Source organism: Gopherus evgoodei, unplaced genomic scaffold, assembly GCF_007399415.2.
Source record: "Gopherus evgoodei ecotype Sinaloan lineage unplaced genomic scaffold, rGopEvg1_v1.p scaffold_58_arrow_ctg1, whole genome shotgun sequence".
Taxonomy (NCBI): Eukaryota; Metazoa; Chordata; order Testudines; family Testudinidae; genus Gopherus; species Gopherus evgoodei.
Window position 1 is genome coordinate 208,608 of NW_022060079.1, and position 21,234 is coordinate 229,841.

At 62.7% G+C, this 21,234-nt stretch overlaps 2 protein-coding genes across 5 annotated transcripts in view; one reads left to right on the forward strand and one right to left on the reverse strand.

Annotated features, from left to right (window-relative positions):
* Positions 1 to 1,399: 1,399 nt before the first annotated feature.
* LOC115643412 (DLA class II histocompatibility antigen, DR-1 beta chain-like) overlaps positions 1,400 to 21,234 on the reverse strand; it is a 288,794-nt gene continuing 268,959 nt past the window's right edge. The window contains exons 1-6 of one of the 3 annotated variants that reach the window (XM_030547431.1): positions 6,394 to 6,723; positions 5,548 to 5,817; positions 3,941 to 4,222; positions 2,713 to 2,823; positions 2,140 to 2,163; positions 1,400 to 1,782 (exon numbers count right to left, since the gene is read on the reverse strand). In XM_030547431.1, coding sequence (XP_030403291.1) covers positions 1,769 to 1,782; positions 2,140 to 2,163; positions 2,713 to 2,823; positions 3,941 to 4,222; positions 5,548 to 5,817; positions 6,394 to 6,499 — 807 coding nt within the window. In that variant the 5' untranslated portion in view covers positions 6,500 to 6,723 and the 3' untranslated portion in view covers positions 1,400 to 1,768. Of the gene's footprint in view, positions 1,783 to 2,139; positions 2,164 to 2,712; positions 2,824 to 3,940; positions 4,223 to 5,547; positions 5,818 to 6,393; positions 6,724 to 21,234 lie in introns of those variants that run through there. The other 2 variants (XM_030547432.1, XM_030547435.1) reach the window with 2 other exon arrangements.
* Positions 16,691 to 21,234, forward strand: part of LOC115643408 (HLA class II histocompatibility antigen, DR alpha chain-like) — a 116,999-nt gene continuing 112,455 nt past the window's right edge. Inside the window, exons 1-2 of one of the 2 annotated variants that reach the window (XM_030547416.1) lie at positions 16,691 to 16,857; positions 17,499 to 17,756. In XM_030547416.1, coding sequence (XP_030403276.1) covers positions 16,713 to 16,857; positions 17,499 to 17,756 — 403 coding nt within the window. In that variant the 5' untranslated portion in view covers positions 16,691 to 16,712. The remainder of the gene's footprint in view (positions 16,858 to 17,498; positions 17,757 to 21,234) is intronic. The other variant, XM_030547415.1, reaches the window with a different exon arrangement.

Sequence of the window (21,234 nt, forward strand, 5' to 3'; positions counted from 1 at the left end):
GGGGGACAGGAGCAGGGCCGGGATGGTCCGTGTGGGGTGCTGGAGAGGAGACTCCAAGGCAGGGGGGCCTTGGCCAGCAGTAGGAGCAGCAGGCCAGGCTCTGAGTGACTCACACAGATTCACGCCCTCGTCCTGTGTCCTCTCCTGCTGGGACGGCCCATGGGAGCAGCTGACAGGGACGTCCCCACGGCCTCCTCTCCCCCGCTCTCAGGGACACTCCCTCACCAGGATCCCAGAGCTCATTGCACCCGATAGCACTGGGGCCAATTCCCTCCACAGAAATGCAGCCACCTCTGGGGTGGCAGCTGGGGAACAGCACATGGCACTTTGGGACAGGAAGTGATGGGGACACCAGTACCCAATGGCAGGGCTGGATTAACTCTCCTGTTGGCCCGGGGATATTAGATTTTGTTGGGCCCTTGTATACAAGTCTTTTTCCTGGGAGGAAGTTTGGGAGGAGGGGGATTCTGACCTGGGGCAGGGAATTGGGGTGGAAGAGGCGGTGTGAGCCGACTGGGAGGTGCTTCCCACAGGTGGCTCCCAGTTGGCAACGCAGTGGGGCTTCTGGAAGTGGCTGACACATCTCTGTGGCACCTGGGGAGGGGGTCCATGCACTGACCCCTGCTTGCAAGCGCCTCCCGCATAGCTCCCATGGCCCAGCTGACTGACAGCCCCCCATCTCCCACCCGGCCCTGTCGCTGCTCCCCAGGCCGGGGTGTCCGTGCTGCTGGGCTGCAGCCTGGGCTCTCCAGGGGGATGGGAGCATCTCCCTCCCGGCAGCTGCCTCTCCCCTGGGTAAGGGGCTTGGGGCAGGGGTGGGGGGTAAGTGAGGCAATTTGCCGCAGGGGCCCCGCATGCCCTGGCTGAGAATCCTCTGGCTAGAGGCGCCTTTTGAATTTTTACTCACCCGGTGGCGCTCTGGTCTTCGGGGCACTTCTGCAGCGGGTCCTTCACTCGCTCCGGGGCTTTGGCAGCGGGTCCTTCAGTTCTGCCAAAGCCCCGGAGCTGCCGGGTGAGTACGAGCGCCACAGCGGGTGGTGCCTTTGCCCCAGGCCCCTTGAATCCTCTGGGCAGCCCTGCTTGGGGCTCCCGCCTCCCACTGCCTCCTCCCTGCTGCCCCCATCCCTGGGGAAGGAACCGGTCTGCACTGGGACTGGGAACCCACAGCTCCCCCCCAGGAGTCACCCTCAAAGCCCCCCTCTGGGGCCCTGCCCAGGCCCCTCCCCAGCACAGCCCTGATCCCTGCAGCAGCTGAATGGCCCCACGGTGTGTCTGGGGAGTCCCGTCCCCCAGGGCAGCTGCTCTGTGCCCTGCGTCCCCTCCTCCCAGCCAGAGCCCAGCGGGGCCAGAACCCCCAGCCCTGTCCTGGCCCTGGGGGAGCAGTGAGCACAGAGTCGGAGGGGGTTGGGGATGATTTATTAGGGTGCAGCAATTACAACAGCACCGGCCTCAGTCCGGCTTCCCCCCAAGCTGCAGAGCAGCATTCCTCAAAGCTTCCCCAAGGGCTGCGGGGTCAGCGAGAGGGGGCGTGGGGCTGGGCTGGGGCAGGGAAAGGATTAACACAGGAGCGGTCACCCCAGGCCCTGCAGGGACTGAGGGGCAGGGACGGGTCCCGGGGGGAGCAGCGCGGGCTGGAGCCAGGCAGAGTGCGGGGGGCAGGCGGGGACAGGAAGGGACCGGCTCCAGGTCCTGCCTTCTCCGGGCTGGGCGAGGTGCTGGGAGCGACGGACAGAAACTCCTGCCGGCCTGGGGATCTGACGCCCAGGATCTAACTCAGGAGCCCTGCAGGGAGAGGGGAGAGAAATCAGCCCCTGGCCGTGGGGCTAGCGGGACAGACGGGGGATTTTCTCTGCCAGGCCACAGTGACTCTGCCCAGCAGCCGCAGGGCTGGGCGGTGCTCAGCAGGACTCAGGACCCTCTGCCCCTGGGAGCAGCTCGGGGATCGGCCTGAACAGGGACTGAGGGAGCTGCAGTCTCCTCCTCCGTGGGGCCACTGCCCCATTGCCCAGCTGCCCAGGGGCTGAGCTGGGCGGGTGTCATGGGCCGAGAGGCAGAAGCAGCCGCCCCACGGGCACCCCAGGCAGCCTGTGCTCAGTGTGGGGGGAGGCGGGTTTAATTGGGGAGGGGGATTGAAATTACCTGCAGGTTGGGGAATGGGGCGCCCTGAAAAACAAACAGAAACATGGTCAGAGCCCTGGGAAGGGGGAGCCAGTTCCTGGGAGGGTCAGAGCTCCAGCCCCTGCCCCACGGCATGGAATGCCCCTCACTAGGAACCCAGCCCCACTCCGGCCCCCAGACCTGGGGTCCCCCCCCCGTTATTACTGTAAATCCCTGACCCAGGATCCCTGCCCAGAGGAGGGGACGGAAACGCTTTGAGCCCCGGGCAGGGGCAGCTCCCTGCACTGCGAGGGGTCGGGGTCTGTCCCACCCCGGGGGTTCGGCCGGGGGAGGGGAGAGTGGGAGCTCCCAGCCTGGCCCCAGGGCCCTGCACTGAGTTCTCCCCACGGCCCCTGCTCTGCCCCTGCCCTAGGAGGGGGAGGGACTGATCCAGCCCCGGCCGCAGGAGAGAAGCCGGGGGGCCCCTGCCAGACTCTGAGCAGCCCCTGCTCGGGGGCAGGAGCCTGCAGCCAGGCCCAGATTCCCCTGAGCTCCCCCAGCCCCACATCCCCCCACAGACCCCCTGGTGCCCCGCTCCCACCCGGAGCCGTTCACCTTTCTTATTCTTCAGGTAGATGAGGAGTCCGGGCGCCAGGAAGATCAGCCCCAGCACGAAGCCCCCGACCCCCGTCAGCATCTTGCTCCTGGCGGAGTCAGACTGCGCCTCTGAAACAGGGACATGGAATGGGCCGGGTCAGAGCAGGGGCCTCCGGGCCGGGCTCCCATCTGCGCCAGTGACTGGCACCAGCCGGGGCAGAGCCAGGGGCCTCCGGGCCAGGCTCCCGTCCACACCAGTGACCGGCACTGGCCGGGGCAGAGCCAGGGGCCTCCGGGCCAGTGACCAGCGCTGTCTGGGGCACAGCCAGGGGCCAGGGCCTGCAGGAGCAGCTGTGGGACTATCTGCCCCATATCAGGGCTCCTCCTGGTCTGTGATCTCAGAGCTCTGCTCAGGGCCTACAGCGCGAGGTTTGAGATCCCTGCCCGTTGTCAGCGTGAACTGGTCTAGCGCTGCGTTGTCTTGTGAGCCTCAGAAGTGGCCTATTCCTTTGTGTCTTACTCAGTTCTTGGGCTCAGTGACACCCTGTGGCAGTGAGTTCCACAGGCTAATTACACAGTGTGTGGGAAACGTCCGTCCTTTTGCCAGGTGTGAATTTGCCCCTTTCCATTCCACTGAGTGTCCCCTTGTCCTTGTGCTGTGAGACACGGAGAACACACACTCCCGATCTCCCTTCTCCAGACCAGTCATTATTATGGAGGCTTTTCTCCTCCCCCCGCCCCGTCACTGCCCCACTCAGGACGTGTCTCCATGGCATTCTGCAGCCCGTGGACGTGAGCTCCCAGCCCAGGCTGATATATCATTTGCGTTAGCAGAGCTTGTGTGAGATGTTAAACGCGGAGTAAGTAGCACTTTGAAGTTGCACCTTGGGCTGGAATCCAGGAGGTGGCTGATCCCCCCACGTGTCCCTGGAGATGAGATTCCCCTTCACTTCCTGTCCCAAGCAGCAGTGCAGTGCTGCTGTGGGGCTGTTAAACAGCGGCCGTGCCCCACCCCAGAGGGGGCTGCATTGCAGTGGAGGTGGGGGGCCATGTGTTGGCAGGAGGCTCAGTCTGGGAAGTGCTGGGCCGTGGGGCTGTAGAAATGTCTGCTCAGTCTCATTCTCCGAGACCCAGTGCTGCTGTGAGGGGGGGCAGGCTGGGGGGTCACATCCCAGCTCTCTGACCCAGACCTAGGCTCTGACCCAGGTCCATCCCAAAGGGCTGCCCCAGACCCAGAGGCTCTTACCCCAGTGCACGGTGAGGGGGCCCCGCAGGCTGATGTGCTCCACCTGGCAGGTGTAGACGTCCCCGCGCTGGGGGCTCATCTCCAGCATCACCAGGATCTGGAAGGTCCAGTCTCCGTTCTGGAGCAGCTCCGTGGACACCACCCCGGCCGTCTGCTCCTGCCCATTCTTCAGCCACTTGATCTCGATCCCCCCGGGGTAAAACCCCGTCACGGAGCAAACCAGCAGGTGGGGGTGGGGCTGGGACCCCGATTTCGTGGGGGAAACTTTCACCTTGGGCTGAACTGGGGGGAGAGAGGGAGGAGCTGGGAAAGGGGCCGGAGATGGAGCAGGGCTCCGAGAGAACAGGTGCCCCCCTCCCCCAGGGCAAGCCCCAGCCCCCCATGTGCACCCCCCTGCAGGCTGGTTCTCTCTTGCTCCCCACTGCCCTGGGCAGGCTCCAGCAGAAAGGGCCTGAGAGGAGTCGTGTCCCATCACCCCCATGGGGACAGAGCCAGGGACTGTCTGACGCTTGGGGCCCAGGGAGACAGAGTCTCAGCCTAGGGGCTCTCCAACCCCCCAGCCAGGGGACCTTGAGGGGGGAGGGCTGGGGCTGGGGGGAGAGGAAAGTTCTGCCCTGCCGCCCGGCCCCCACAGCCCAGGAAGTGGGGTAGGAGTCGCAGCAGCTGCCTGCCCCAGGGGAGAGTTGAGAGTTGGGAAGCTGGGGGCTGGGCCTTGCGGGCCTGAACCCCCTCAGAAGGAGGGGGGCTGGGAATGGGGCAAGGGGCAGTGACACACACCCAGACACCGGTATGGGGCTGTGCTCTCTGCAGACAGGGGGTGCTTAGGCAGACCCAGGGAGGAGGGGTGGAGACACCCCCCATTACCCCACCCCAGGCAGTGCCTGGGCCCCTTCCCCACCTGCTGCTGAGTGTCCCCGCCCCGACCCCGCTGTTGGTGTCACTAAGCATAACCCTACGTAACTCGGGAGGGTGGAAGGCCACAAGAGTATGGAGCCTTCCTGGTTTTAGGCCTCAGCAGACAAGAGTCCCTCCATGTTTGAACTTTAATCCACCTAAAAGGCCAGGCGTAACAGCCGTTATCAGTTGCAACAGTTCTAACTGGTCTAAAGCAGAAATAATGAGGCCTGTGCACCTTTAGCAGAAGGACAAGATAACTTGCAGAAGGAAAACTTACTAACGAGCTGCCGCGGCCAAGATTACTTAATGCACCTGCGCTTACGTAATTGCTACAGGGGAGGAAGGAGGAGGAGGGAGGGGAAACGGGGGATTGCTAGTCAGTGAGAAAAGTTCTCATGGATATAAAGGAACAGACTGCTTGTTTTAGGTGTGCTGGATCTGAGTCAATCTCCCTGCACCGCTTTGAGATCTCAAATAAACTTGGTTTGCTTCTCCACCCTGGTGTGTTTATTGGCGCGGCACACCAGGCGACAGGCAGTTATCTGCCGGCAACACTGCCACCTGCTGCTCTCTTTGCCCCCCACCCCCAGCGCAAGAGGAGCAGGGCCCTGCTCCCCCTCCCTCGTCCCCGGCACAGGTCGGGAACATGGAGATAACGGGGGGCAGAGTGTCCGACCCCCTGGCCCTGCCCCCGGCCGTGTCGCACTCACCTCTCCTGTCCACGGTGAAAGACGCGCCCACCCTGTAGTTGTGCCGGCAGAACTGGTCCACCCCGCTCCGTCTGTAATCCATCTCGGCCTTGTCCTTGTTCCAGTACTCGGCCCAGCACCGCCCCACCTCCGTGTCCCCCACCCACACCCCCACGTCGCTGTCGAAGTGCACGAACTGCTGCTGGTTGTAGACGTACCAGGCCAGGAGCCGGACCCGCTGGGTGCCGTTGGTGAACTGACACTCAGCCTTGAACTGGAACACGAACCGCTCTTCGGGGGGGGGGGGGGGAGAGGGGGATGGAGATGGGCTCAGATCAGAGACCCGCCGCCTGCCCCTCCCCCTGCTGCCCCAGGGCTCAGACCCCAGCCAGGTGGGGGGGGACAGTCAGAGCCCCTGAGAGCCCCCTGCCAACCCTCCCGGACCCAGCGCAGCCCAGCAGGTGAGCAGGCGCATGTTGAGGGAGGAGAGAGACAGTAACAGTGAGCCCAGACTGGGTAGGGGCGAGGGGGCACAGGACAGAGAAAGGGGGCATGGGAGACACGAAGCAGGGATGACACCGGCACAGGCAGGACAGGGCTCCCCGGGGCGCTGGGGGTCTGACCCCCCTGGATGCACCCAGCCCCTGCCCAGGACAGGGCTCCCTGAGGTGCTGGGGTCTGACCCCCGCGAATACACCCAGTGCTGCTTAGGACAGGGCTCCCCCGGGCACTGGGGTCTGACCTCCCTGGATGCACCCAGCGCCTGCCGAGGACAGGGCTCCCTGGGGCGCTGGGGTCCGATTCCCCCCAGATACACCCAGCGCTGCCCAGGACGGGGCTCCCCGGGGTGCTGGGGTCTCTACTCACTTGGGGGCTCCGTGCAATGAGCCAGGTGGGTTCTCAGCACCGTCACTGTCACTAGCAGAGCCCCAGCCCAGCGGCTCCCGGCCCCCAGGATCCAACCCGCCCCCATCGCTGCTCAGGAGGGAGAGACCTGGAAACTCCTCAGGACCCCCCAGACTGAGACCTTCTCTGCCCAGCTCCGAGCACCAGCCCCGGGACGCTGCCCACGGCCCCGGGGATTGGGCACCCCCAGCCCAGGGGCCAGTCAGCACCGGGGCTGGGCAGCATCACCAGTCGCCAGGCAGAGCCGGCCCCAGCAGGGCTCGGTTCCCTACTTCTCCCTCGTACGGGGCAGAGCAGGGCCTGGGGTCGGGCTGCAGGACTCGCCTGGTGCCTGCCTTGGCCCTGGGACATCTGGAGAGCGGGGCTAGCCCAGAGGCCAGTCAGCACCGGGGCTGGGCAGCATCATCAGTCGCCAGGCAGAGCCGGCCCCAGCAGGGCTCGGTTCCCTACTTCTCCCTCGCAGGGGGCAGAGCAGGGCCTGGGGTTGGGCTGCAGGACTCGCCTGGTGCCTGCCATGGCCCCGGGGCAGCTGGAGAGCGGGGCAAGCCCAGGGACCAGCCCCCACCAGAGCAGGGCCCCCAGCAACGGGCCTGGGACCCTCCATCCCCTTCCCTGGTGCCTCGACCCTCTGCTGCCGGCTGGGGGAGGACAGATGTGTGGGACATCCCTGGGCTTTATGTGCGTAAATTTAGTGCCAGGGGAAAGCTCAGGGCTGGTCCCACAGGCAGAAGTTCTGAGCCCCACTCCCTCCACAGGCCTGAGCCCTGCCCCCCAGGCACCCCACCAGAGCGGGGGCTCAGTCTCCGTGGGTCAGGCACAGCTCGGCCTCCCAGCTGCTCCCACCCTCGATCTCCCTAAGGGGCTTCTCTGGCCTCCCAGTCTCTGAGCCCCTCCCCCTCTCTGCTGCATTCACCCCCCACCCCGTGGGGCAGGGCTGGGCCAGTGTCCCCATGGCCCAGCTGGGGAGGGAGGCCCAGAGGAGTCAGTGACTGGCCCAGGGTCACACACAGTCTGTGGCAGGGCCGGGAAAGACCCCAGGGCTCCTGGGTCCCAGGCCAGTGCCTGAACCGTCACACTGGGTCAGACCAAACATCTGTCTAACCCAGTATCCTGTCTACTGACAGTGGCCAATGCCAGGTGCCCCAGAGGGAATGAACGGGACAGGGAATCATCCAGTAACCCATCCCGTCGCCCATTCCCAGCTTCTGGCAAACATAGGCCAGGGATACCATCCCTGCCCAGCCTGGCTAATAGCCATTGATGGACCTATCCTCTGTGAACTTATCTAGATGTTTTTTTAACCAAGTTAAAGTCTTGGCCTTCATAACTGTGACAAAGTGGGGGATTTTCCTATTTTTTTCTCTGTTTTTCCAGTGGTTTGCTTGCAGATGGAGTGGGACTCAGTTTCCCTGAGTGTTACCGGTTTAACAAGGGGAGAGGGAGTTTGTTGTTACAGAGGACCAGAGAGGGAACTCAGGACCCCAGCCAACAGCCTGGAGGATAGAGACCCCAGCGACCGGTGACCTGGTGAACTGGAGACCCAGCTCAGGAGTCACAGCCGGTTCTGGCCAGTGGAAGGACAATGGGCTGCGGGGAGAGGACCCCAGAGACCTGACCAGCCGGTTCCAGCCAGAGGGGCCAGAGGATGGAAGATGGGAGAGGAGGTCCCAGCGACCCAGTTTACGACCCTGTTTCCCTGGAGAGAAGACAATGGACAGAGGGGCTTGGGGACAGGGATATGGGAGGCCCAGGTGGGAAGCAGGGGGGCTCTGGGCTGGAGAGGGGGAGCAGGCAGAGCCCCCCTGGATGCAGGGGGACTGGGATGTGCTGGGCTGAGGGGGGCCAGGCCTGAGGCCCTGAGAGTTTCCTGTGCTGGGTTCAACTCTCAATAAACCCTCCTGTGTTACACTGGCTGAGAGTCGCTCTGGTCTAGTGTGATGCAGTAGGGATTGTCTGTGTGGGGAATGGGAGAGCAGGGGAGGACTTTAGGGCATGGACGATGCCAGGGCCTGTAACCTGAGCTAGGTAAGGGAGAGGAAAGGTCAACACCTTTGCCCGGGAAGGGGAACAAAGGAAGGGAGCGGCAGGAGGGAAGCAGTTTGAGTTTGGGCTTGGGGCTGTGTGGGTGGAATTCAGGGGATCCTAGCTAGGATCTAAGCACCCTGAAAGCCCAGAAGGACTTGGTGGAGGGGTCCTGACTGTGCCTGCAAGCTCTGCTGTAACCTGTGATCCTCTTGTCCAATAAACCTTCTGTTTTACTGGCTGGCTAAGAGTCACTGTGGGTCCCAGGAAGAGGGGTGCAGGGCCGGACTCCCCCACACTCCATGACAACTGGTGGCAGAGGTGGGATATACTGCACCCCGTGGACGGCGCTTCCTGACTGGGGAGCAGTAAAACGAAGGGGTGGTTAACCCCTGGGAGTGTGTGCCCAGTGAGAAGGACTTTGCAGTAACAGGGTCCCCCGGGGGATTGCAGCGAGCAGTCCCAGGGGCGGAGGAGTCTGCAGCTCGACCCTGGCAGAGAGGTGGTGACCTCAAGAAGGGCTGGTGCACTAGGGGTCCCCCTGGAAACCGTGGGGAGCGGCGAGCACCCCGGCCTATGAGTGGCCAGCAGGAAGATGTATGCCAAGCGGCGCAAGTGTGACCTGGTGGAGCTGTGCAAGCAGAGGGGGCTGCACCCAGGGAGGCTCAGCAAGGACCAGCTGATTGCCCAGCTGGAGCAGGGAGACCACACGAATGAACGGAGCCCTGTCTCTGAGGGAAGCAGCCGGGCAGATGCAGCGCAGGCACCAGTGTCTGTCCCCACTGGGAGTGGTCAGCCGGCGGACGAGGGCTTCCCGAGACCCCCCACTTCCTAGGCGTAGGGGAACGGTGGGGAGGAGCCCAGTGTATACCGAGGGCACCGTGACCCCCCCGGCCAGCAGGGGATCCGCCCGGCGAAGCTCACCCCCCAGCAGGGGATCCTCCCGGCAACGCTCGGCATCCGTGGAGCGGAGGCGGCTGGAATATGAAAGGGAGCTGAGACGGGAAGAGCTCGAGTTAAAGAGGCAAGAGCTGGAGGAGAAGGCGAAACAGCGTGAACATGAGGAGAACCAGCGTAAACATGAGCGGGAGGAGAAGGAGAAACAGTGTAAACATGAGCTGGACCTGGCCCAGCTGAGGAGCAGTGGGGCCCCGGCTGCAGTGAGTGAGGGGGGGCCCAAGCCTACAAAGAGCTTTGATAAGCACTTGCTGCCCCAGCGTAAGGAGGGGGAGGACATAGATACCTTCCTGACGGCCTTTGAGAATGCCTGCGAGCTGCACAGGGTTGACCCTGCAGACAGGATCGCAGTTCTCACCCCCTTACTGGACTCCACAGCCGTGGAGGTGTACAGCCGATTGAAAGGGGCGGAGGCAGGGGACTACGAACTGTTCAAACAGGCCCTGCTCCGCGAGTTTGGGCTGACTCCTGAGATGTACCGGAAAAAGTTCCGGAGCCAGTGTAAAACTCGTGAGGTCACATACCTACAACTGGTCAACCGGGCGCAGGGGTATGCCTGCAAGTGGACAGCTGGGGCCCAAACTAAAGAGGACCTGCTTGACCTATTCATACTGGAGCACCTGTACGAGCAGTGCCCGTCCGACCTGAGGCTGTGGTTGATGGACCAGAAGCCGGAGAACCCGCAGCATGCAGGCCAGCTGGCCGACCAATTTGTGGACAGTCGGGCAGGGGATGGCAGGGAGGAGTCTCGAAGGAGCAGGCCTGCCTCAACGCAGAGAGAGAGTCATCATGGGACCTCCCAAAGGGGGCCTATGGAGAACCCCCCCAAAAGGGGAACATCCAGCAGCAGGTCCCTCCGACCCACTCATGGGGACCCACGAGACATGGGCTGCTATCGCTGTGGCCAACGAGGTCACATACGGGTCCAGTGCCCCAAGCTCAGGGACAGACCAAGCAGACCCAACCCGCAGAGGGTGGACTGGGTAAAAACCCAATCGGAGGAGAGGCTACATTCCCAGGAAAGGGGGGCTGGCACCATACCACCTGTGGATGCTCCAGGCTCCAGGTTTTTGGTTTACCGGGTGGGCGCGGGGCTGCCCCTCCGGAAGGAGTGCATTGTTTCCCTGGAAGTGGATGGGAGGAAGGTCACTGGGTACTGGGACACGGGCGCAGAGGTGACGCTGGCCCGGCCCGAGGTGGTGACCTCAGATCGGATGGTGCCCGACACCTACCTGACCCTGATGGGTGTGAGTGGGACCCCATTCAAGGTGCCCGTGGCAAGGTTACACCTGAAATGGGGGGCCAAGGAGGGCCCCAAGGATGTGGGGGTACACCGATATTTGCCCACTGACATGTTAATGGGAGGGGACCTCGAGGACTGGCCTAGTAACACCCAGAGTGCCCTGGTCGTGACTCGTAGTCAGAGTCGGCAAAGGGCACTGCACCCCAACAACGAGGAAGGTACTCGACCTGAGGTGCAGGACCCTAACCCAGGGAGCGGGGAACGCCCAGGGGCACGGTCCAGAGAGGCTGCGGCCTCAGAAGCAGCCCGCAAGAGAGAGCCGGTCCCCATCCCTGTCCCAGCTGCTGAGTTCCAGGCCGAGTTGCAGAAAGATCCCTCCTTGCGGAAGCACCGGGACCGGGCTGACCTTAGTGCGGTACAGACCATGAGGAGAGGTTGCAAGGAGAGGTTCCTGTGGGAGAAGGGGTTCCTGTACCGAGAATGGGCTCCCCCAGGGGAAGTAGAGTCATGGGGGATCAGGAGGCAGCTGGTGGTTCCCCAGAAGTTTCCTCACAAGCTGCTGTACCTGGCCCATGACATCCCTCTCGCAGGGCACCAGGGAATCCGACGCACCAGGCAGAGGCTGCTACAGAACTTTTACTGGCCTGGGGTCTTTACCCATGTCCGACAGTACTGCCAATCCTGTGACCCCTGCCAGAGGGTGGGGAAGGCCCGGGACAAGGGGAAAGCGGCTTTGAGGCCTTTACCCATCATAGAAGAACCTTTCCAGAAGGTGGCCATGGACATAGTGGGACCCCTCAGCAAGATGACCTGGTCAGGGAAGAAATACATCCTGGTGGTGGTGGATTTTGCCACTCGCTACCCCGAGGCGGTGGCCTTGTCCTCTATTGAAGCAGACACAGTGGCAGATGCGCTGCTGACAATTTTCAGCCGGGTGGGGTTCCCCAAGGAGGTCTTAACGGACCAGGGGTCCAACTTCATGTCGGCCCTGCTCCGGTCCTTATGGCAGAAATGTGGGGTCCAGCACAACTGGGCCTCAGCGTATCACCCCCAGTCCAACGGGCTGGTAGAAAGGTTCAATGGGACGCTGAAGATGATGCTAAAAACATTTATGAACCAGCATCCGCAAGATTGGGACAAGTACTTACCTCACCTGCTGTTCGCGTACAGGGAGGTACCCCAGGAATCTACCGGGTTTTCACCTTTCGAACTGTTGTATGGAAGGCAGGTGAGGGGGCCCCTACACCTGATGAGGGACGAATGGGAGGGGAAGGCCGCTCCCGAGAGAGAGTCAGTGGTGGAGTATGTCCTAATGTCACGGAGTCCCCGGGCGATGCTCTGGAACTGCTCCCCACCAAGCCAGTCAGGACTTTGGGGAGCCTCCTCTCCCTTGGAGCAGACTTGTTCAGGGCAAGAAGCTCACACGTTGGCACCTCCTGGGTCTCTCCTGGGAGCATTCAGCATCCTCTGCCCCTCCATGTGCTTCCCACAGCGAGTCCACCCCAGCGGGGTCCTGGGGAAGCCACCGGGTCCTGCACTCCCACTTTTCAGTCAGACGTGACTCTCAGCCAGCCAGTAAAACAGAGGTTTATTCGATGACAGGAACAGGGTCTAAAACAGAGCTTGTAGGTACAGAGAACCGGACCCCTCGGCTGGGTCCATTCTGGGGGCAGTGAGCCAGACCCCCAGGTCTGCCCTCCACCCTTGACCCCAGCCAGCTCCAGACTAACAACCCCTCCCAGCCCCTCCTCTCTGCTCAGCCCCTTTCCCGGGCCCAGGAGGTCACCTGATCCCTTTGTCTCCAACACCTTCAGCTGGCACCTTTGCAGAGGGGGGGCCCAGGCCATCAGTTGCTAGGAGACAGAGGGTCAGGCATTTAGGTGCACTGGCCCTTTGCTCTGCCAGATACTTAAGAACTGCCATGGGGACACTGAGGCACCAACACAGTACTCAGAGAAAACATTAAGAACTTTCCCAGTTCGTCACACCTGACCTTCCGGGAAAGACTGGCCGAGCTCATGGGCCTGGCCAGGGAGAATCTGGCCCGAGCCCAGAGGAGGCAGAAGGTCTGGTATGACTGCACGGCACGGGCCCGTGCCTTCGCCACCGGGGATCAGGTGATGGTTCTCATCCCCGTGAGGAGAAACAAACTCCAGGCCGCCTGGGAAGGGCCCTTCAAGGTTATCAAGCAACTGAATGAGGTAAACTATGTGGTGGAGCTGTCAAACCGGGCACATCACTGTCGGGTGTACCATGTGAACATGATGAAACCATACTATGACGGGGAATGTGGTGTTGGCCGTGTGTGGACATTGGGAGGGGCAGGGAGATGACCCCTTAGTAGATCTATTCCCTGGGACAAAAGCTGGTTCCCCCCTGGAGGCGATTCCCCTCGGATCAGCTGACCCTGGGCCAGCACGCTGAGATCAGGGGGGTGCTGCATCTGTACCGACAGCTGTTTTCCAACCAGCCTGGACGCACTAATTTGACTGTCCACTGGGTGGAGACCGGGTCACATCCCCCTATAAGATGCTCCCCTTTTCGGGTCATGGGTAAAACTGCCCAGGATCTTGAAAGAGAGGTCAGGGACATGCTGGCTTTGGGGGTGATCCAGCCGTCTTCCAGCCCTTGGGCCTCGCCAGTGGTGCTGGTCCCCAAGAAGGATGGGTCAATCTGGTTCTGTGTGGACTACCGAAAGCTCAATGCCATCACCGTATCTGATGCCTACCCTATGCCCAGGCCTGACGAGCTCCTAGACAAGCTGGGAGGTGCTCGGTACCTCACCACCATGGATCTTACCAAGGGCTACTGGCAAGTGCCGCTGGACGCAGATGCCAGGCTGAAATTGGCCTTTATCACCCCTCTGGGGCTCTATGAGTTTCTGACCCTGCCCTTCGGCCTCAAGGGAGCACCGGCCACCTTCCAGCGCCTGGTGGATCAGCTACTGAAGGGGATGGAGAGTTTTGCCGTGGCGTATATTGACGACATCTGCGTCTTCAGCCAGACCTGGGAGGACCACATGTCCCAGGTTAAACAAGTCCTGGACCGACTCCGAGAGGCTGGGTTAACAGTAAAGGCTGAGAAGTGCAAGGTGGGGATGGCTGAAGTATCTTACCTGGGCCATCGGGTGGGGAGCGGCTGCCTGAAGCCGGAACCAGCCAAGGTGGAGGTGATCAGAGACTGGCCTGCTCCCCAAACCAAAAAGCAGGTCCAGGCCTTTATTGGGATGGCGGGGTACTATCGAAGGTTCGTGCCCCACTTTAGTGCCATAGCCGGCCCCATCACTGAACTGTGCAAAAAGGGGAAGCCAGACAAGGTGATCTGGACTGAGCAGTGCCAGGAGGCTTTCCGGGCGCTGAAGGAGGCTCTGGTTAGTGGCCCAGTTCTGGCAAACCCAGGTTTTGACAAACCCTTTATGGTGTTCGCCGATGCCTCAGACACGGGACTGGGGGCGGTGTTAATGCAGAAGGATGAAAAGGGGGAGAGACACCCCATCGTGTACCTGAGTAAGAAGCTGCTACCCCGGGAACAAAGCTACGCAGCCATCGAGAAGGAATGCCTGGCCATGGTGTAGGCCCTTAAGAAGCTAGAGCCATATCTCTTTGGGCGACACTTCACCGTGTACACCGACCTCTCTCCCCTGACCTGGCTGCACCAGATGAAAGGAGCCAACGCCAAGCTCCTGAGGTGGAGCCTGCTCCTGCAGGACTATGACATGGACGTTGTCCATGTGAAGGGAAGTGCCAACCTGACAGCGGATGCGTTGTCCCGGAGAGGGGGCCCTGAACTTCCCCAGGTCACTGGGCAGAGTGACCCCGCTCAGTTCAGTCTCGAAGGGGGGAGAGATGTGATGCAGTAGGGACTGTCTGTGTGGGGGGTGGGAGAGCAGGGGAGGACTTTAGGGGATGGATGATGCCAGGGCCTGTAACCTGAGCTAGGTAAGGGAGGGGAAAGGTCAACACCTGTGCCCGGGAAGGGGACAAAGGAAGGGAGTGGCAGGAGGGAAGCAGTTTGAGTTTGGGCTTGGGGCTGTGTGGTTGGAATTCAGGGGATCCTAGCGAGGATCCAAGCACCCTGAAAGCCCAGAAGGACTCGGTGGAGGGGTCCTGACTGTGCCTGCAAGCTCTGCTGTAACCTGTGTTCCTGTTGTCCAATAAACCTTCTGTTTTACTGGCTGGCCGAGAGTCACTGTGGGTCCCAGGAAGAGGGGTGCAGGGCCGGACTTCCCCACACTCCGTGACATCTAGAGAACAGGGTGAGGGGGGGGCATCAACCTCTTCGGGGGTGGAGGCCCAGGGGGCCCAGAGCGCGTGGACTCCCAGAGGGGGCCTACGGCAGAGACAGATGTGCTGAGGCTCAGAGAGGTGCGGCTCCAGGAGGTGGAGGGGCCTGACCCGAAGAGAGAGGACCCCCGAGAAGGGCTGTCGCACTGAAAGGGGCACCCCTTACAGACCCCACGGGGCCAAGAGTGGGCACAATCTGTGAGTCCATGACAATAACATCCTCTGGCAAGGAGTTCCACAGGTTGACTGTGCATTGTGTGAAGAAATACTTCCTTTTGTTTCAAACCTGCTGCCTATTAATTTCATTTGGTGGACCCTAGTTCTTATGTGATGAGAAGGAGTAAATAGTACTTCTTTATTTACTTTCTTTACACCAGTCATGATTTTATACACCTCTATCATATCCCTCTGTCACGGGCTCCCCAGGTGATGCTCTGGAACTGCTCCTCACCAAGCCAGTCGGGACTCTGGGGAGCCTCCTCTCCCTTGGAGCAGACTTGTTCAGGGCAAGAAGCTCACACGTCTTCACCTCCTGGGTCTCTCCTTGGAGCATTCAGCATCCTCTGCCCCTCCGTGCGCTTCCCACAGCGAGTCCACCCCAGCGGGGTCCTGGGGAAGCCACCGGGTTCTGCACCCCCACTTCGCAGTCAGACGTGACTCTCAGCCAGCCAGTAACACAGGTTTATTCGATGACAGAAACAGGGTCTAAAACAGAGCTTGTAGATACAGTGAACGGGACCCCTCGGCTGTGTCCATTCTGGGGGGCAGTGAGCCAGACCCCCACCTCTGCACTTCACTCCTTGACCCCAGCCAGCTCCAGACTAACAACCCCTCCAGCCCCTCCTCCTCTGGGCTTTGTCTCTTTCCCGGGCCAGGAGGTCACCTGATTTCTTTGTTCACCTTTAGCTATTCCCTTGCAGGGAGGAAGGGCCCCAACCATTTGTTGTCGGGGTGACAGAATGTCAGCGATTTATGCACCCTGGCCTTTACCCCACCACCTAGACACTTAAGAAATGCATAGGGGAAACTGAGGCACCCACACAGTATTCAGAGGAAACATTAAGAACAGTCCCACTTCATCACACACTCCCTTAATTATCTCTTTTCCAGGCTGAAAAGTCCCAGTCTCATTAACCTCTCCTTATACAGCAGCTGTTCCAGACCCCTAATCATTTCTGATGCCCTTTTCTGAACCGTTTCCAAGTCCAATACATCTTCTTTGAGATGGGATGAACACATCTGCGCGTGAACACCAAGTGTGTTAGCCAGAGGGAGCGAGTTGGTGCTGCAGGGGCAGGGGACACAGACCAACACGCACACACAGGGCCCAGAACAGACTCCATCCCAGTCCCCCATGGATAGTCCCCCTGAACCCTGTCTGTGACCTGGTCTACACTTAATGCTTATCTCAGCAGAGCTCTGGGGGTCAGGCTGTGACCCCACACCCCAGCAGAAAGCTGGGTCGCCAAGCCCCCCATGTGCACACAGTTGCTCTGCAGAACAGGGCATGTGTGGGCCGGGCGAGTGCCGTGCGGGGAGGTGCTCTCTCTACACTGGGGATAAACCCCTCCCGGCAGCGCTGCGTCCACACAGGCTGTGCAGCCCTGGGAGCCGGCGCCTGGCCAGGAATTTCTCCGTCTCCTCTCAGGGAGGCTCAGCGCTGCTGCTCTGCCCGGTAACAGCCTTGTCGGCACCGGGATTTCTGCTATTGGATGCGGGCCCCTGGGCGGGGCTCCCCCGGCCAATACTGGGTGCTGCCCCCCCCGGGGTGCGAAATGTGCCCCCCTGACCCCCTAGTGCTGCTGGCTCCGCACCCAGCCCAGTGCTGGGGAGAGGAGATGGGCGCAGGACGTGGCGTCCCCATGGCCCAGCTGGCCCTGCTCACCCTGCTGGCCCTGCCAGGCGCCGGGGCAGTGAGAGGTACGGGCGGGGCGGGGGCTGGGACACCTGGTTCCAGGAAGGGGGGGATGGCTTTACCCCCAGATCGCCCCCACCAGGGAAGGGCATGGGGAGCCGGATTGGGGTGGGGGCTGCAGGGAGGAGGGTCTCGCTTCACAGAGGGAAGGCTGCCGTGGGGGCAGCATGGTGATCGTGAGGAATCGCTGTGGTTTGATTGCAACATGGCCCCGCCCGTAGGAGTGCAGCCCCCCTTCCCCACAGGGACTCGGGGGCTGATCCCCCCCAGCAAGGGCACCATGCACAGAAATATCCTGCAGTTACAATCTCTAACTTCCACCTGCACCACTCTGGACTGGGGTCATGTCCCCCTTCCCAAGCTAAGTGGGGATAGGCCCAGCCGCTGCTCGGATAAGCCACCCCATAGTGAACAGATGAGCCAGGGGTGGGGGCACAGTAGGGGCACTGTCCCCTCCAGGCAGGACTGGCCCCAGTGCACCAGTGTGATGCCAGGGGTCCCTGTGCTTCCTGCGGCTGCTTTCCCCTCACCCCGGGCATCCTTGTTTGAATGTCACGGCTGGGGGCTGCAGCCTCAGGGGAGGTGCTCAGAGACCCTGGCCCCAGGAGGGAGGCTGGTGCTGCTGCTGATGCCCATCTCCCCACAGTGGACCACGTGCACTTCCAGGCAGAGTTCTACCAGCGGACGGACCAGTCCCAGCAGGGGTCAGGGGAGTTTGTGCAGGGCTTTGAGGAGGACGAGATGTTCTACGTGGACCTGGAGAAGAAGGAGACTGTCTGGCGCCTGCCCGACTTCGGCAAGTTTGCCAGCTTTGATGCACAGTTCGCCCTGCGCAACATCGCCATAAGCAAGAACAACCTGGAGCTCATGATCAAGAGCACCAACCAGACGCAGGCGCAGAACGGTGGGTCACCTTCCCTGCCAGGCCCCTCTCCCAGAACCCTCCACCCCACTCACCCGTGGACACTCCCTTCTTCACGCCGGTCCAGTCCCAGCCCCAGCCCCCACCAGAGACTGCGCGTCCCCACTCAGCTCCTCTCCCAGAACCCTCCACCCCGCTCACCTGTGGACACTCCCTTCCTCACACCCGTCCAGTCCCAGCCCCCACCAGAGACTGCGCGTCCCCACTCAGCTCCTCTCCCAGAAACCTCCACCCCACTCACCCGTGGACACTCCCTTCTTAACGCCGGTCCAGTCCCAGCCCCCACCAGAGACTGCGCGTCCCCACTCAGCTCCTCTCCCAGAACCCTCCACCCCACTCACCCGTGGACACTCCCTTCTTCACGCCGGTCCAGTCCCAGCCCCAGCCCCCACCAGAGACTGCGCGTCCCCACTCAGCTCCTCTCCCGAAACCCTCCACCCCGCTCACCCGTGGACACTCCCTTCCTCACGCCGGTCCAGTCCCAGCCCCCACCAGAGACTGCGCGTCCCCACTCAGCTCCTCTCCCGAAACCCTCCACCCCGCTCACCCGTGGACACTCCCTTCCTCACGCCGGTCCAGTCCCAGCCCCCACCAGAGACTGCGCGTCCCCACTCAGCTCCTCTCCCGAAACCCTCCACCCCGCTCACCCGTGGACACTCCCTTCTTCACGCCGGTCCAGTCCCACCCCAGCCCCCACCAGAGACTGCGCGTCCCCACTCAGCTCCTCTCCCAGAACCCTCCACCCCGCTCACCTGTGGACACTCCCTTCCTCACGCCCGTCCAGTCCCAGCCCCCACCAGAGACTGCGCATCCCCACTCAGCTCCTCTCCCAGAACCCTCCACCCCACTCACCCGTGGACACTCCCTTCTTAACGCCGGTCCAGTCCCAGCCCTCACCAGAGACTGCGCGTCCCCACTCAGCTCCTCTCCCAGAACCCTCCACCCCGCTCACCCGTGGACACTCCCTTCCTCACGCCGGTCCAGTCCCAGCCCCGACCAGAGACTGCGCGTCCCCACTCAGCTCCTCTCCCAGAACCCTCCACCCCACTCACCCGTGGACACTCCCTTCTTCACACCGGCCCAGTCCCAGCCCCCACCAGAGACTGCGCGTCCCCACTCAGCTCCTCTCCCGAAACCCTCCACCCCGCTCACCCGTGGACACTCCCTTCCTCACGCCGGTCCAGTCCCAGCCCCCACCAGAGACTGCGCGTCCCCACTCAGCTCCTCTCCCGAAACCCTCCACCCCGCTCACCCGTGGACACTCCCTTCCTCACGCCGGTCCAGTCCCAGCCCCCACCAGAGACTGCGCGTCCCCACTCAGCTCCTCTCCCGAAACCCTCCACCCCGCTCACCCGTGGACACTCCCTTCTTCACGCCGGTCCAGTCCCACCCCAGCCCCCACCAGAGACTGCGCGTCCCCACTCAGCTCCTCTCCCAGAACCCTCCACCCCGCTCACCTGTGGACACTCCCTTCCTCACACCCGTCCAGTCCCAGCCCCCACCAGAGACTGCGCGTCCCCACTCAGCTCCTCTCCCAGAAACCTCCACCCCACTCACCCGTGGACACTCCCTTCCTCACGCCGGTCCAGTCCCAGCCCCCACCAGAGACTGCGCGTCCCCACTCAGCTCCTCTCCCAGAACCCTCCACCCCGCTCACCCGTGGACACTCCCTTCCTCACGCCGGCCCAGTCCCAGCCCCCACCAGAGACTGCGCGTCCCCACTCAGCTCCTCTCCCAGAACCCTCCACCCCGCTCACCCGTGGACACTCCCTTCGTTACGCCGGCCCAGTCCCAGCCCCCACCAGAGACTGCGCGTCCCCACTCAGCTCCTCTCCCGAAACCCTCCACCCCGCTCACCTGTGGACACTCCCTTCCTCACGCCCGTCCAGTCCCAGCCCCCACCAGAGACTGCGCATCCCCACTCAGCTCCTCTCCCAGAACCCTCCACCCCACTCACCCGTGGACACTCCCTTCTTAACGCCGGTCCAGTCCCAGCCCTCACCAGAGACTGCGCGTCCCCACTCAGTTCCTCTCCCAGAACCCTCCACCCCGCTCACCCGTGGACACTCCCTTCCTCACGCCGGTCCAGTCCCAGCCCCGACCAGAGACTGCGCGTCCCCACTCAGCTCCTCTCCCAGAACCCTCCACCCCACTCACCCGTGGACACTCCCTTCTTCACACCGGCCCAGTCCCAGCCCCCACCAGAGACTGCGCGTCCCCACTCAGCTCCTCTCCCGAAACCCTCCACCCCGCTCACCCGTGGACACTCCCTTCCTCACGCCGGCCCAGTCCCAGCCCCCACCAGACACTGCGCATCCCCACTCAGCTCCTCTCCCAGAACCCTCCACCCCACTCACCCGTGGACACTCCCTTCCTCACGCCGGTCCAGTCCCAGTCCCAGCCCCCACCAGAGACTGCGCGTCCCCACTCAGCTCCTCTCCCGAAACCCTCCACCCCGCTCACCCGTGGACACTCCCTTCCTCACGCCGGCCCAGTCCCAGCCCCCACCAGACACTGCGCATCCCCACTCAGCTCCTCTCCCAGAACCCTCCACCCCTCTCACCCGTGGACACTCCCTTCCTCACGCCGGCCCAGTCCCAGCCCCCACCAGAGACTGCGCGTCCCCACTCAGCTCCTCTCCCGGAACCCTCCACCCCACTCACCCGTGGACACTCCCTTCCTCACGCCGGTCCAGTCCCAGCCCCAGCCCCCACCAGAGACTGCGCGTCCCCACTCAGCTCCTCTCCCGGAACCCTCCACCCCACTCACCCGTGGACACTCCCTTCTTCACGCCGGCCCAGTCCCAGCCCCCACCAGAGACTGCGCGTCCCCATTCAGCTCCTCTCCCAGAACCGTCCAGCCCACTCACCCGTGGACACTCCCTTCCTCACGCCGGTCCAGTCCCAGCCCCCACCAGAGACTGCGCGTCCCCACTCAGCTCCTCTCCCGGAACCCTCCACCCCACTCACCCGTGGACACTCCCTTCCTCACGCCGGCCCAGTCCCAGCCCCCACCAGAGACTGCGCGTCCCCACTCAGCTCCTCTCCCGGAACCCTCCACCCCGCTCACCCGTGGACACTCCCTTCCTCACGCAGGCCCAGTCCCAGCCCCCACCAGAGACTGCACGTCCCCACTCAGCTCCTCTCCCAGAACCCTCCACCCCACTCACCCGTGGACACTCCCTTCCTCATGCCGGTCCAGTCCCAGCCCCAGCCCCCAACAGAGACTGCGCGTCCCCACTCAGCTCCTCTCCCGAAACCCTCCACCCCGCTCACCCGTGGACACTCCCTTCCTCACGCCCGTCCAGTCCCAGCCCCCACCAGAGACTGCGCGTCCCCACTCAGCTCCTCTCCCGAAACCCTCCACCCCACTCATCCGTGGACACTCCCTTCCTCACGCCGGCCCAGTCCCAGCCCCAGCCCCCACCAGAGACTGCGCGTCCCCACTCAGCTCCTCTCCC